General features: G+C 39.1%; 1 protein-coding gene across 1 annotated transcript in view; it reads left to right on the forward strand.

Annotated features, from left to right (window-relative positions):
• The window catches only part of Nwd2 (NACHT and WD repeat domain containing 2), a 175,101-nt gene that overhangs the window by 152,044 nt on the left and 7,050 nt on the right, over nucleotides 1-16,007 (forward strand). Inside the window, exons 7-9 of the mRNA XM_010613704.3 lie at nucleotides 3,873-4,076; nucleotides 7,423-7,567; nucleotides 12,470-13,059. Of these exons, the coding sequence (XP_010612006.2) occupies nucleotides 3,873-4,076; nucleotides 7,423-7,567; nucleotides 12,470-13,059 (939 nt within the window). The remainder of the gene's footprint in view (nucleotides 1-3,872; nucleotides 4,077-7,422; nucleotides 7,568-12,469; nucleotides 13,060-16,007) is intronic.

Below are 16,007 nucleotides of genomic sequence, written 5' to 3' on the forward strand. Positions count from 1 at the left end.
ATAATTGCATGTTACAAACAATTTATGTGTGTCATTAGAACTATACTCACAAAGAACCCCAAAAAGGCATCCTCAAAAATATGATAGCAACTTTTTTTTTTTGCTGTTTCTCAAATCAGAAGATGAGATGAAGTTATAGTCCTGTTTTGGACTCCTGAAAAATAACTAATTCATGATTTATAAGCATTCCATCTAAAGGAAGAATCAATACAGGAAAAAAAGATTAAGGGAGAACAATCCAATAAGTAACTTTAAACTTAGCACATTACTACTTTTTCAAGAGTACTATACCACTTTATATATAGTAGGCACTCAATATATATTTGTTATTTGAATTGAATAAGGATAATTTTCTTCTTCAGAAATCTTTAAGGAACATTTGGCCTTACTATATTGATCAAATAATTATAGTATTTGGTGCCAAGTGTTCTACTCAAAGAAATAATTATTTTTAAATAGTTTTTGATTTTTGTAATGATCTGCTACATTCCCAGCTCTACCTCTTCAGTGCTCACTAATCGTTATTCATGAGACTGTGGGCAGTGGATTCACTGCCTTTATTAGTGGTTATGAAATTCTAGATTAATTTGGAACTTTCTTTTAAGATGCAAGTTCCTGGGCTTCTCTGCCTGCATTGTTCTTCAGGTCTGGGAAGGGACCTGGGAACTTACATTTTTTAACAAGCATCCTGGGTAGTGGACACACAGGCAATGGAGGGGCACAATTTAGAAACTGGCTCATAAATTTGACCACACCCTAGCCTCTAGGACAAGCTTGATTTAGAGTAGAAAGATAAAGGATCAGAAATGAGTACCTTTCTAGTACAATGATAGCCCTGAGTTCTGCCCTGAGATAAGGCCTTGTCATGCGAGCCATTATTTTTTCCTCTCCCCCACACATGCCCCAAATCTAGCTGGTCATACCTTGCACCTTGGCAGCTGTTTCCATGATATTCCTTGACTGCACTGGCTGCTAGAGGAGTGGAGATTTGTCAACTTCTAAACACCGTATTTAATGTTTTTCCTACCCACCTGCGTCTCCATCCGGGACTAAAGTATATCTGTGCGCCTGTTTGAATTTCCTTGGTACTTACTGGTTAGACATCCTTTTATTCCCTATCTCGTCTATATGAGATTGCTAAATGACTCATCCCAACATTAAAATCTCATGACTCACAGTCCTGACTGACAGGCTGACAATTCTTATCCAGAATTAGCCAAAAGTAATAGAATAATCATTAGGTAAGTTACCCTTAAAAAGATCCCCCCTTTGTATCTGAGGCAAAATGGAGATCATACCTGCTTGCTTGGCAAAGGAACTACTAAAAGTTGCAAAACAAATTGAAACATAATTTTTCTTACATAGAACCTGTCATCAAAAAATGGTCCAATGTTGATGCAGATTAAAACAAGTGTTTTTAATTGGCCTTCAGACTACTACAATACGTTGACATGCTAATACTTATCACAAAAAAAGAACTATCTTTAAAACCTTTGTATCATGTGTTGAAATAATAGATACTAATAAAATGAAGACCCTCCTGCAGGTCCCTTCCAAAGGGAATTTTGTAGCCAAAGAGAACAGTGTTTATCTACCTCTTGCATGGTGGTTGAGACTGGTACTGAGCTTGTCGTGGTGAGTTTCACTAACCACAGTCACTGTCTGTAAGTCAGATGCGATGGATTATGTGTGAAGGAGCTGAAGAGGGGAAGGCCAAGCAGAGATGTGTTTACATACTGCTTGTTCCAAGAATAAGGACTGAAGGGCATTTTGCTGACAAACCTGTCCCTTCCTACATTGTAACTGTACCTTTTGAGAGCTGAACTATTATGTTTGGATATAAGAAAAAGCTCCAGGTAAGAATAAAGCAAGCTTTAGTGATTTCTTTCTCTCTATTGGTTCATTCACTTTCTAAGCAAATGTTTTGTTGGGTTTTTTGGGTTTTTTTGGGGGGGCGGTTACTGTCAGTATGTTAGGAGTAAAGAGCTCTGGCCTACCCTCATGGGACTTACCATCTTGTAGTAGAGTTTAGGTCATTCATTTTATTTGGACAGAGATCTTATTTTCTCACTTGCCTCTATCAGGTGAAGGACATGATAGGCAATAGAAGTATAAGTGCCCCTAAGGAACACAAAATAGCAATTCATCTGCTGGTGGTGACACAAATCCTAATGTTTATATTAAAGGTAGAAATCAATAGGAAGAAAGAAGCCCACAGATTAAATTGAAAGCTTCTCATACTTACTATAAAGGAGGCAGAATTGCCTTGAATGCTTCAGTTTCTTTGTGGTTTAAGAATAATTGGTAAACCAAGTACTAGTAGATAAACCAGTAAAACTGAACTAGAAGTTCAGCTACCTGGCTGGCTTGCTGAAGGAGACCACTCAGTTCCATAATGGAAGTTTCTGGTGTAGGAGCTCTGCCCTGGTACCTGAGGATTTGCATGTCTGAGGAGTCCAAGATACAGCAGTTGCTGCTGGTCTAAGAACACATTTGAGAACTACTGGCTTAAGCAAATATGCAGAGCTGTCTTGGAGTCATTGCAGCTAATAACCTTGCCCTGTATTCTTACAAAATTTCTCAAATGTACATGTATTTTGGTGTCTACATATATACATATTGTATCTCTTCTGTCATACATATGCAATATTCTCTTTATATATAAATCATTGGAATCATAGACTACTGTGTAAGTTACCCTTTCAACTTAATAGTACTTTACAAAGCTCGAGGTTTATTTAGCTCAGTGGTGCAACACCTGCCTGGCAAGCACAAGGTCCTGAGTTCCATCCCTGGTTCCACAAAAAACAACAACAACAACAACAACAAAAAAAAAAACTTTACAAATATCTTTCCAAGTCATTGTAGTTCTACAACATGATTTGATACATCATTTAAATGGATGGATTGCAATTATTCAAATGTTTCCCTTTGCTGCTCACTTAAGTTGTCATATCAATTTTCTTTTTGCTTAAGCAGGATTAGCAAAAATATTCTGTCTTTATTTACATTCTTAATTATTTCCTAAAGACAAATTTTCATAAGAAAAACTGCCAAGTCAAAATTTAAATAGATTTGTAAAGCTCTTAGGGCATTGATAGAATACCCTATACAGAGAAATATTGGATTGTTTTATATGCCCACAAACAGAATATGGTTATCTTTTCATACTTTCATGTAGCACTGAGCATGTGGTTTTTGAATTTGTTTGTTTGTGGGAACTGCCAATTTCATAGATGTGATCTTGTTAATAATTTTGTTTTCATTGGGCAGTAGGGTTAGTAGTGGCACTTATTCAGTGATACTCACACTTCTGCCCCTGTACCTGTATGAATCCAAAACTTGAAATACTATTCTCCCCTCCCCCATCCTCTCCCCCGCTTTTTGAAAAGAGATCTTGCTATATAACCCAAGCTAGCCTTGAACTCCTGATCCTCCTACCTCAGCCTTCTGAGTGCTGGGACAGTAAGGCTTCTCCCAGCTCCATATTACCAACTCTGGCAAGAGCAATTTTTTTAAGCTTTACAGTTTAATATTTTTTGTGAGATCCAGCATATCACTTTCATTTGTCACAAACAAATCTCAGTATAGCTTTGGTTGTGTCACATAACATTTGAGAAAGTACAATTGCTACAAAAATTCTGTATTTTACATTTTCTGTGAGATACACACGTTTCTCAATATGTTGAATAATTTGTTAAAATTATAACTGATCTCATTTTACTCAAGAAATCAAGAATCCGCTGCAATTAAAAGAGAAAGCCAACACAGCCACGTTTTCTGCTATCGATATTTATTGAGTGACTGTATACTGTGAACACAGAAATAAATTTTCTTGGTGATACACTAAACTGATTCTTTTTCATACACAGGGACTATTAGGTGAAAAATATGGGAACATCCGAATTCCTGGAGAAGTTGAAGCCTCAGAGTTCGAGATGATTTTGGATGCTGCCATAGAGGCGAAGTTGGAGACCAAGTTACTGGAAGAGTGGTACTGTAGGGATGAGAACTCCGTGCCAGCAGCTTATTACCTCAGACCCAAATCGGAAATGCTGAGAAGCAATAAAAATGCAGTAAGTCCCCTTCTCTCCATCTCTCTTAGACTGTCCCTGTCGTCCTGGGGTAGGTTTCTTCCTGCAAAGACACAGTAGATGGAAAATCCAGTTTGCGATAGTCCCTAAATTTTCTTTTAACAACTAGATCCATACTAATCAGTGGGGAAATGAAAATCAAATCCACCCTAAAAGTCAAAAGGCAAATAATGTTGGTGAGGAAGTGGGATAGTAAATTTGTACAGTCACTACGACAAACAGAGAGCAGTTCCTCCAAAAATAGTGAAAAGGGCTAGAGATGTAGCTCAGTGACAGTGCTAACCTAGCAATCACAAGGCCCTGGTTCAATCTCCAGCACCACACAGGGGCACACACATTCTCTCTCTCACACACACACACACACACACACACACACACACACAGAAAGTAATATTGAACTGTATCAATTCCTGACCCAAATAGCATCCTCTCTCCCTCTCAGAATTGTGAAGCCAATTACAAAACAGTGTTGATTATATAGTAAAGGAAAGTTTTGTTGTTGTTGTTTTGGCCACAGAAGGAAAAGCAGGTAGAAATAAGTCTCACAAATAACTTTTTACCTGAACAAAGTATGTGTGTCCTTTTAAGAGAAAGGAGAGAAAGGAAAGGATTTTTGTTAATGAGAAGGATTCTTCATGACATTCTCTGGGGAGGGGATTGGATCCACCAGGGACCTGTTTAGCTGCTACCTTTTAATCCTTCCACGAGCCAGTTTCACTTTGGGTCACAAATGGAGCAGACCAAGACAGCACTGCCCAGTGTGAATTTTATGAAAAGGTAATGAATGAACAGCAGGTCAGCGGGTGTCCTTAGGACTGACAGTAGCTGTGTCCAGGTCTCTATCTTGTGTGCTTTTATAGCATCCGCTGAAGTCCTGGATGTCTGTGTCACTGGCTAGGTGAGTATCTGATCTAAAACAGAACAGTGGTTTGGAGAAAGAGTTGTTCTCAGGGCTTGAAAGGCTGTTTGGTGACAGAGCTGCCTTCTGACACAGAGTCCCACTGTAGGTACACATCCAAGGGACACGTGATCACCATTTCGAACAGGCATCTGCACTCCTGTCTGTGTTCATTGCAGCAATACTCACAGTGATGCATGCGCACATGTGCATGTACCCCCTACGCGCACACACACACACACACACACACACACACAGAGCAGAACATTGTTTACACTTTAAAAGGAAGAAAATCCTAACATTAGTAACAGTATGAATTAAACCGGAAAACCTTTTGCCAAGTGAAATAAGCCAAACACAGAATGACAGAAACTATAAGATCTCACTTATACAGAGACTCTAGAGCAGTTTAACTCAGGGTATCAGAAAGTATTTACTAAAGGCTGAAGTATGACGAAATGGAGAGGTGTTGGTCTGAGGGCACAAACTTCTGGTTATGAGATAAGGAAGTAGATCTTAAGTGTTCTTACCACACAAAAGAGTAACTGTATGAGGTGATCAATATTTCAGGTAGCTTGACAGTGGAAATCATTTCACAATGTTTACATATATTAAAACATTATATACCTTAACATATTTTTAAATGTTAAGTCTAAAGCTAATAAACTTCCAAATTTTGCGTTCACTTCTCTTTGTAGCATTTCTGACTTTCTTTCTATGGTCATTTTCCTTTTTCCTGAAGTATATCTTTTCGAAATTCTACTGGTGAAAGTCTATGAATGATAAACTGTCTCATTTTTTATTTATCTGAAATATTATTTAACCCATTTTTCTAAAAAATGTCTTTATTTCCTCTGATTAGTGTAAGTCATGCTTCTATCTGTGAATTCACATATCCTATCAGTTCCCAAAACTTCGAGCCCCATCTCATCAAATATTTCTCCTCTCCTGTTTTCTTCCCTTTTTGCTTTTTAATTAGATGTACACTAGACAGTCTCAGTCCGTCCTTCATTATCTTCTATATTATCAGTATCCCTACTGTGTGTGCTGTTTTCCAGAAGATTTCCTCAAGTGTTTTTCTTGTTCAATAACAATTTTTAAGTGTGTGTACACTGTCCATACTGTAAGTTTCCAAATTCAACAGTTAGAATTTTTATTTTGTGAAAGGTTTTTTGTGTGTGGTTTTTATTTGTTGGGTTCTTTGGGGAGCATTTTGTGGAGAATAATCCTTTTTAAAATCTATCTAGCTATTTTTATGGTTTCTCTTCTAAATGTGATGCCTCCTTTAATGTTTCAAACAATCTTTGTTCTTGTATCTTACGTCGAATCATGCTATGAGATTGATTCATGGCTAAATATGATAGAAGCATTATTGTTACTTTCCCTCCAACTTGTTTCCCAGATATATCTACTGTGTGTCCCCTAAAGCTGAATGAAAGAGGAAGTAAAGAAGAATGTGTTGCACAGAATTTTTAGAGAGATTAAAAGCCATAAATATCAGGATCTTGATAATGAATGTAACTGTACTGTATACCTAAAATGTACTGATAAACTCAATCTTTAAAAAGCCATAAATATCTATCCTTCTTCTAAAAGAGAGCGTCCTTGACACAGTCAGCACTTGGCAACTTCAAGAGGGTGAGAGTGATTGGTTGGCGCCAGGTTCTCCTTTCAGAACCTTGGATATTTGTCTTTCAAACAGTCAAAATAAGCCATGTTCTCTATGAAGTGTGAAACAACATCAGTATCCTTGAGTTTTTTCTTTTTCCCCTCACTTGAATTATTCAAAATAGATGTCTATAAAAATATGATTTCTCTGGAGAGGTACATTAGGGTAAGCTCAAACCATTCCCCAGTTAAATAAACTGGAAGTCAATGTAGATAGCAAAGAGTGTGAAACCTCAAGACACTGCTTTGCACAGTGGTTTGGGTGGCACTTGCTCATGTTTTCCTATTTAATTGGCTTTATTTGTTCCATCTTCATTTATCTCTGTAATCCTTTAGGGAAATGTAAATGATTCCCAAAACCCCAAATGCTATTTCTGCATAATTTGTTGTTGTATAAATGAACATATGAATACAATTATCATCAAGACTTTATAAATGTTTCTTTCCTGGTAGGCAATCCTCTGATTTTATTTCCTGGTATATTATCAAAACCAGTGAGGCAGAAGCAACTAAAAACAATTAGTCACTTCCCCCATCAAGAGGATAAAATACCTGATACCCTCAATGTATAAAAGAAGAGGTTTACTTCAGAATGTTTCAGAAGGTTAGGGTCAGGATTGGGGGATGAAACGAGACACCACAGATCAACTGTTACGGTATCAACCCATAGTAGGCCTTCTAATAATAGGAATTTTCTTGCTCTTAAATACTGTATTTCCTTTGATGACTTTATAACTGACTCCTTACTTTACCTTTTCATAGACACAGCCTCCTGCCAACGCTGAAAATGAGAAGCCATGGCAAGAGATATCAGATGAGATTAAGATGATATTTAAGACTGCGGTCAAACTGTTACATGAAAAGGGTAAAATGAAACACAGCCAAGCTAAGAGGTACCTGTTCTCAGGTAATTCTCACACATCCTCAGTAAACTAAGGAACGGACAAATAATAGATGAGTTCACTGCTTCCCTTTTAGGGTTCTATGAATTTAATCTCATTTACTGCCTGATGAGTCTAATTTTTCTAAATGTTTCCATGTCCTGAGGAAGCAAATGTTCCCATGTTTCAGCTCAGAAAAAGCCTTCACTTGAAGCCTTTTCTAGGGAATGTGATTCTAAAACAAGTAAGAAGTGACTGTGTATGACAGACCAGATTCTACTATGTTTCTTCACTGAGCTATTCATTCATTCATTAAAATGACATCCAGGCACCTGCCACACATCAGTAACTTACTTTGTGCCAGGCACTGGGGGAGGACAGTGAATAAAAAAGCAAGATCTCTCTGTTCTCCTGGGACTTACTTTGCAGTGCGGGGGGAAATAAATGATAATCAAATCAACAGTAAACGAGCAAGATCACTTCAGAAATGATAAGTAGTCTGAATAAAATAAAGCTCAGTAATAGGCAATACTGACTGTTGAATAATGCTGGGGTGTGGGCAGGCAATAAGGAGGTGATCTTTGAGCTGAAAGGCAAAATGAATCAGAGCTGTCTGAGGTAGAGATTCCCAGACAGTGAGACCAACAGGTTCAAAGTCACTGAGACTGGACTGTGCTTAGCAAATTCCAGGAGAGGAAGAAAGTCCAAGTAGCCAGGTTCAGGGAGGGAAAGATGATGTGTTAAGGTGAACATAGGCCATCAGAAGAGAACTTCGCTTTCTATTCTAGGTGAGATGGGAGGGTGTGAGCGAAGAGTGGCAAGATCTAATTTAACATTAACACGAGAATTTCCCCAGCTTCTGAGCAGAGAGACTCACTTGTCAGCCTTTCTCAGTCTTGGAAAGGAAACTTCATATTAGAAGTTGCAGAGAAAACCACAGACCTGAAGGAGTCATGATTTCTAGAGAACAAGCAATACTGGTAAAAGCAATCAGATATGCAGTATAGCATTTATTTTGAAAGTTGATAGCAAATGCGTACTGAAGAAAAAACAACAGTAAGATTTTCAGGTTTTTCGAATGGTGTGGCAGAGCATGTGTAAAATCCTAAAAGTACTTGAGCCGTGCTCATATGTATTTCCATTATTTGACATATTGTAAAAGGAAGCTATCAGAAATTGCACATTATTGTATCTCCCTAAAAATACCAAAATTGTCAGAAATAATTACTACGCATCTTTAGAATATACAGGATAATCCTTATTCTTGTTGGTCTGGTACCCTTTGATCCATTTTCCAGGCCTTGGCTCTTCATCTTTATCAAGGAAATATACTGCTCTAGAAATGTACTGTATTTGAAAAATTCTCAGAGCAAAGCTTTCTTGTCCTTTCCATAAAAAAACGCCCATCTGAAGAAGGCATCCTCTTACAGTCATGCAGACAAGTGTGCAAGTACTTCTTTGGAGAGCACTTTCCTCTAATTTTATCCATTCTAAAGAACTTCTCCACATGGAGGGCCACAAAGAGATTAATAATTCCTATGAACTAAGACAAGTTAAAATTTTCCCCTTGGACTTACATTTACTAAAAATATACATACTCGTGATTATTTTATTTCTTGAGCATTTCAAATATTTTGAGATTAGGTCAAATTTTTATCATAATCAAAATTGTTGAAGTGCAAACTGTTTCAAATAGATGTAGTATATTCTGTGATAGTTTCAGAAATCTTGAAAATCAGAACATTGCAAAGAACTGTAAAAGTACATTATTTTTCCTTTGAATACAATTTTTTCTTCTGGTTTTTCCTGTTTAAACAATAGGAGAGGAGATGTAGATGAGACTTGAAACTGGCACCCTTTCTGTGGATGTCAAAACTGAGCAGTTTGGGGAATAATAGAGTAATGTCTCATAGATGATAGTTAGCAGGGCCAGAAATCTGTCCCCAGTGTTACCTTTATCGGGTGCTGTGACTTACAAAACTGCTGTATGTTAAGGAAAGTGCAAAGACAGTAAATAAATATACTGCTTTAGCAAGGAGAGGGGGAAATTGTAATATTTATACACAAAAATCAAGAATTGCATTAGTCAGCCTCCTGATACTGTAACAAGCACTTGAGGTCATAAACTTAAGGAGACAAAAGGTTTGTTTTGTCTCAAGATTATGGAGTGGTCAGTGCATGATCAGTTGGTCCCATTGCTTTTGGGTCTGTGGTGAGGCAGCACATCATGGTGACAGCAAATGGCAAAACAGTTCAACTCATGACCAGAAACGAAAAGAAAAGAAGAAAGAGGGACAGACAGGCATCCCACTGTTCCATTTGAGAGTAAGCCTTAATTACCTAAAATTTCCCACGAGGCCACACCTCTGCCACCTTTCACCAGGTCCCAGTAGCACCACTGTGGGGAGGAAGTTATTAACACCTTGGCCTTTGAAGCATGTTCCAAACCCAAACTGTAGCCACAATTATGACAAGTGCCCCAAATCATGAGGATGCATTTTACCTCCAAATATCACTATATAGAGTTAACTTGGCATTGTATCACTCACTCAGGTTCATTTAGTAAATATCACTCATGCTAGGCACTCTGTGTAAGGCCTCTTTCCCCTCACCCCGAGCCAAGCTTAGATGGACTCTTCCAGCTCATCTGTCTCTCTTTATGTTGACAAACTCCTGACTGACACATGTGAGGCTACAGTTGAGTTGCTTACTGGGAGTGCCAGTGGCACCATGTATCTGACCATCAGGCATCCTGCCAGATACACAGTTTTCCTCTTCCTTTCTCTCCCTGGCCATTGGAGAATGAGGCAGTCAGCTAATCCAGTGTGCTTGCAGATTACTAGGAAAGAGGTGGACTGAAGGTGCTTTCTGCACCAGCCCACTATATCCATATTTCGTATATCTGTCCTGTCTACCTCATAGCAAGTACTTACTCTTCTATAAACAGAAAGGTAGACACATTTCGTATAAGCCCTGGTAACAAACCTTCTTGATCAGCTTGCCTGATTAAAACCCTTTAGAAGATACACTGATGCACATGGCACAACTTACTGAGCACTGCTGGCTATAAACATGGCTTTTTCACTTGACTCAAATTTTTATGGGTTAATATTACACTTTCTACTAAAAGTCATTTTTAAAAAAATTCATACCTTCCTGAATAGTTACTTTATTGAATATATTTGTGTATATTTTGGACTTTGCTTGACATTGTAGTTGTGGTCATTACATTGGTGTGTGTTAAGTTTTTGCCAGACCAGCCCTGTGTATTCAAAGCCGTCTCCCCTCCTTACTTCCATCAGATCCCAGCCAGGAGTCTCCTCCAGAAGAAAGCCTATTCTGACTGCCCAAGTGGGTTATAGCCCTGTCTGTTTGCACTCTTGCAACATCTTCTTTCTTGCTGTAGAAAGCTAAGGACAATCATATTGTGGGAATCTAGGAGTGATATCCGTCATCCTCCACTGAAGTATAAACTCCATGTTAGTTTTCTGGGGTTGCCATAAACCAGCGCCATAAACTGTGCTGCTTATTATTGTAAAGGCTGGAAGTTGGAGACTAAGGCACCTGCATAATTACTGTCTGGTGAGGACCCATTTCCTGGTTGATAGATGTTGTGTCCTCATCGCCTCCTCAGAGGGAGACACTGGGAGGTCTCTGAGGCCTCTTTTATAAGGGCACTAATCTTGCTCATGAAGTACCCACCTCCATGACATCATCACCTAGCAAAGGCCCCACTGAATTAGTATCTGGGACTTAGGTTACAACACACAGATTTGCAAGGGAATCGCAGGCCTTCAGTCGGTGGTGACCCAGCCTGCCTCTTCCCTCGGTATTGTCTTCTTTCTCTCTCCATTGTATCCTAAGCAACCATAAGTACGCTGGCACAGGGACTGAGCTCAACGTAGACCAACTGAATGGAGGAGAGAAGGAAGGAAAAAGAGAGGAGGGAGTGCAGCAGCCAGTTTGGAAAGACTCCTTGCTTTAAAGTTCATTCCCATGTGTTTAGTTCTTTTTTTCAACTATACAATGATGTTTTTATCCTGGTTTTAATGTTCTTCAGGGGCCTCAAATGATTTACAATTGTAAATTTACTTCTGTGTAAGCACATTGTTGAAATCACATACAGCTTAATTTAGAAGAAATAACATTCTGTGCTAGGTTATTTTTCTGTGCCTTTTCAGATGGACGTTATGGAATTTAACAATGACAATTCAGTTCAGTCAGTACTCAGAAAATGATATTGTTTTGAGGTAGACTCTTCCTGCCTCAGCCTTCTGGGTGCTGGGATTATAAGCATGTGCCTCCTCACTCAGTTTATACTGTTTTAAAGTATGCTTTATATTTACATTTTATATATATGGTCTGGGGTACAATATACCTCAAACAAAATGGAGAAGCCATATTATAATTGAGGAGGAATAAGCAAACTGGCTGTTGTCATCCAGCCTCTTCCTCTTTCTTTCCTGATCCAAATTGATCCCTGCTCTTTTTGCACTCTTAGAACAGCTAAAGTGAGAGAGGGAGAGTAAGGAGCAACTGAAAAGTATCAAGTATAACTTGCCATGCTGTCTTTCTTTCTTATGCTGATGTTTGACCTCTTCCTTCCATCAGGGAGGAAATTAACTAGTCTTCCTAAAAATCCATTCTTCCATATTCCAGGCTGTTTAGGAAAAGAAAAAAAGGGAAATTTAAAAATTCAGAAATTATTTTAGGGGCTGGTGATGTAGCCCAGTGGTATGTCACTTGCTTGGCATGGACAATGCCCTTGGTTTAATCCCCATTATTGAGGGAATCAAAGCAAAGCAATTACTCTTCTATAATTTATAGGTAAAACAGCCTATGACCAATGGCTGAAAACTGTGTAATGGACTGGGAGCATATTGCTCCTTTGCTCGTGGCAATCAACTCCTTGTCTTCTTTTCTTCCAGCTATTGAGGATGAGTTTGACTTTGCTCTTGGCAAGCAGACCCCTGCTTTCCTAAAGAAGTGTGTTTGCTACATTAGGAAAATTGCTAACATTGAGCGCTTTGTGAAAATCCCAGAGATGGGGAAATACATGGATATAACTGGAACAGAACCAAGAATTATTCGTGACCCAGAAGCTCAAGAGAAGCTGATCAAACTCAGGGATGAATTTATTCCTACCATAGTTGCATCATCTAATCTGAGAGTGTACACATCTGTTACTCATTGTGACATGAAATTGGGCTATTCCCAAGAGATAGAAAATCATTACATAGAAGGACTTGGTAAGCAGTTTTATGAGGACATGATTGATATAATTCAGGCAACAGTACAACAGAATTTTGATACAGAAACTGATACACTCTATGATGAGATCCTTCAGCATTCATCGCTTTGTAAAACATATGCTTCGTTCTATGAATACAAATGTGAAGCTCTGAACATTGTCCATAAATACATCCTTCCAAGCAAGATGGGGCACATCAACCCTCTTATCATATACGGTGGACCATGCACTGGAAAGACCCTTCTGCTAGCCGAAGTAGCAAAGAAGGTAAAAGTCTGTTCTTTCCCATTTACAATTATTTGCAAAAAGCTCTTTCCTGGGAGGAAGAATAAATCGATCCAACTCATTTCCATTTTCTGTGTTTACTACCTGGATTATAACTAGCCTTTTTGGAGTGAATACTTCTGTGTTTCTTTTTCATTGGAGTTACAGCTATATTGGGAGAACAAGACTTGTAGGGTGCAGCTATATATCCACTTAGTCTTTTTTCTCTCACTGTTCTAACTCCTGTTGTGTGGTTAGTTCCTCCACACAATTTGGAAACTAGGACAGATCTCAAGACCTCTTCTCATCCCTCTCAAGGAGACTAACCTTCAGTCTCTTTCTAATCACTGTATCAGTCTAAAGTGAAAATTAAAATCGCTGTCTGCATTTCTGCCCCCAGCGGAGGCCTGCCATAAACCAGGCACCAACAGTGGAGATGGGAACATGGCCAGCTTCTTTCTTTGTCCATGTAGCCCTTTCTTCCCTCCTCTCCTAACCTGTACCACACTGATGACTCTATCAGTTTATAGAGTAGGGGATGTACACAGAGAAGGTGATCAGAACGTTCTTACATGACCAGTATTTTTGTGAACAGAGCTCAAATTCCATGTCCTTATGTAGTATTTAAACCCACCTTCTGTCTCTTCTGAGGCATTTTCATGGTTTTCTGGACATTCTTCTCCTCCTGAAAATCTTACGCATGTCCTGCAGAGCAACTCTCACTCCAGGATTGTGCATCTTTTTTCTAGCTGTTTTACTTCCCCAGCTGCTAGACATCCAGCAACACATCTCCAGTGTCTTTGTGCTAAGATCCTCCCCACAGCCCAGCACACTCCTTAGATAGGAACTAGAAAAGGCAGAGCAAGCAAGCAGAAGCCCTTGTCATCCTCTCTTGCTGATGGCCCAGGTTAGATACATAGGAGCCACCCTGAGAAACCCACAGGCCCAGCCCAAGACACCAGCGCTGCTTCACTTGTGCCCTGGGGCTACAAGCCAGCCTGCCAGTTGGTCTTCATGTTTCTCAGATATCTGTGTCCCCAAGGCTTTGGAGGACACTTTAAAAGGAACCCATCCATTGAATCCCTTTCCCCTGGGTTAGAAGCAAAGGGTGGGCATCTTTCTGACTTCCCCTTATGAGATGAAGTAGTGAGAAATAGGACCCATGGCATCCTCATCACCAGTCTCCATTAAACTGATCTTCAGAACCTCTTTTTCCAGACCTGCCTGAAGGTCTGGAACCTTACTTTGAAGATGATCCTATTATTTTTTCTCCTCTGTCTATGCTGAATTGAACTGGCCTCATTTTTAACTTTCTAATAACCTTGGTATGCTGGTTTCTATTATTCTAGAATTAATTCAAAATTTTCACATTGTTATTCTATAGTTACTCTCTTAAGAACAGAATTTTCTTTAGCTATACATTCTCATAATCTGTTATGTCCTACACAGTCTCAAATTGGTCATCTTGAGGACAAAAGTAGACACGTCTCTGTCATGCCTTGCATGAGGATTAGGTTCCAAAGTAAGCTCATAGACAAAAACCAGGTGTGTCACACTTTCCCTTCAAAAGTCTGTAACAGGGCTAATTTAACACATCTTAGCGTGTCAGGTCCAATTGGTATGTATTCTTGTGTTATAAAGTATGGCCCCATCTTCAGTTTAGGATCCAATGAGGCAGTAAGCTTGGACTTGGGGATCACATTACATCAAAATAAATTGTGTCTGCTGCTACACACTGATTTGTGTATCTTTGAACTTTAGGATTATCCCAAGTAAGCCTGATGGTGACTCTGTAAGAGATGAATGAGAACTGAATTTGAATGAGTCAATATTCACATTTTTCTCTCACTCCAGGGCTTTTTTCTTTGTGGGCTGCCCAGAAGGAACAAATATTATTAATTTGACCGAGTGAATGTTCATGTGATGCATTTCCATGCTCCGGAGGGATTACGTGGGATGTACAGATTTGCCTGTGCAGAGAAGCGGGGCCTGCAGTACAGAGTGTGCTAACAGTACAAAGTCGATCAACTTGGGAAATAACTTGCCCGCTTCCCCACCCTCTGGATATCTTGTGCACTCACCAGCCTCTATCTCCTGTCCAGGGTTCTGGGTGTTCAAGGAACCTCACCTGATTCTGGGTCCTCTCCTACACATGCTGCTTGCCTCTCTTCTCGGGGGAGTCGCTGGCCCGTCATCAAGAACAGCTTCCATTCTCTTGTGACGTGGTGTGCCTCGTGAGGACACAGACAGACACGTTGTGTTTGTCCCTTGTGTCACTGGCATTTCTACGTATACCGGCTCCTGATTGTGGAGCCGTTGTCCACAGACACCATACACGCAGCAGCTGGGGTGGGCCTGTGATCTAGGAACAAACTTGTGTTTCTGATTTGCCACCAATGAACAGTTGTGGCATGCTGAGATTATCTTCCAAGGTTGGGGCTAACCACCCACAAAATGCTTATTTTTCTTAATAGCTCATGAAATTGATACTCATAAGTCTTCTAATTTATTTCTTAACCTGAATTCTCTCTGGATGAACACAGTATCATAAATTCACTTCCTAATGTATAAAACACTTCCTTTTCTGAAGAACATTCTTCCTCCATAAATTCCTAGAATTACTAAAATACTTTATCTCCTTAAAAATCCTCATTTGATCATATACCTTCTCATCTGTGACATTTCAGAAAGAAAAAAATACTAAATTTAGAACATACTTTATATATTATGTATTTTATCTCTAGCTCTACTGTTTAAAAAAGAAGGGAAGTACATTAGAATGAAAGTCAGACATGATTTCTACTCCAGCTTTGTCTCATAGTGACCATTAAACTCAGAAAAAGAAATTTACCCAGCCCAGTCCTCAGTTTCCCCTTTTATTGTGTCACTGTTTGGGTTTTTTTTTTGTTTGTTCATTTTTTTTTTTTTTTTTTTTTTTTTTTTTTTGTGGT

The sequence above is a fragment of the Fukomys damarensis genome, unplaced genomic scaffold (genome assembly GCF_012274545.1).
Source record: "Fukomys damarensis isolate Sample0158 unplaced genomic scaffold, DMR_v1.0_HiC HiC_scaffold_35, whole genome shotgun sequence".
Taxonomy (NCBI): Eukaryota; Metazoa; Chordata; class Mammalia; order Rodentia; family Bathyergidae; genus Fukomys; species Fukomys damarensis.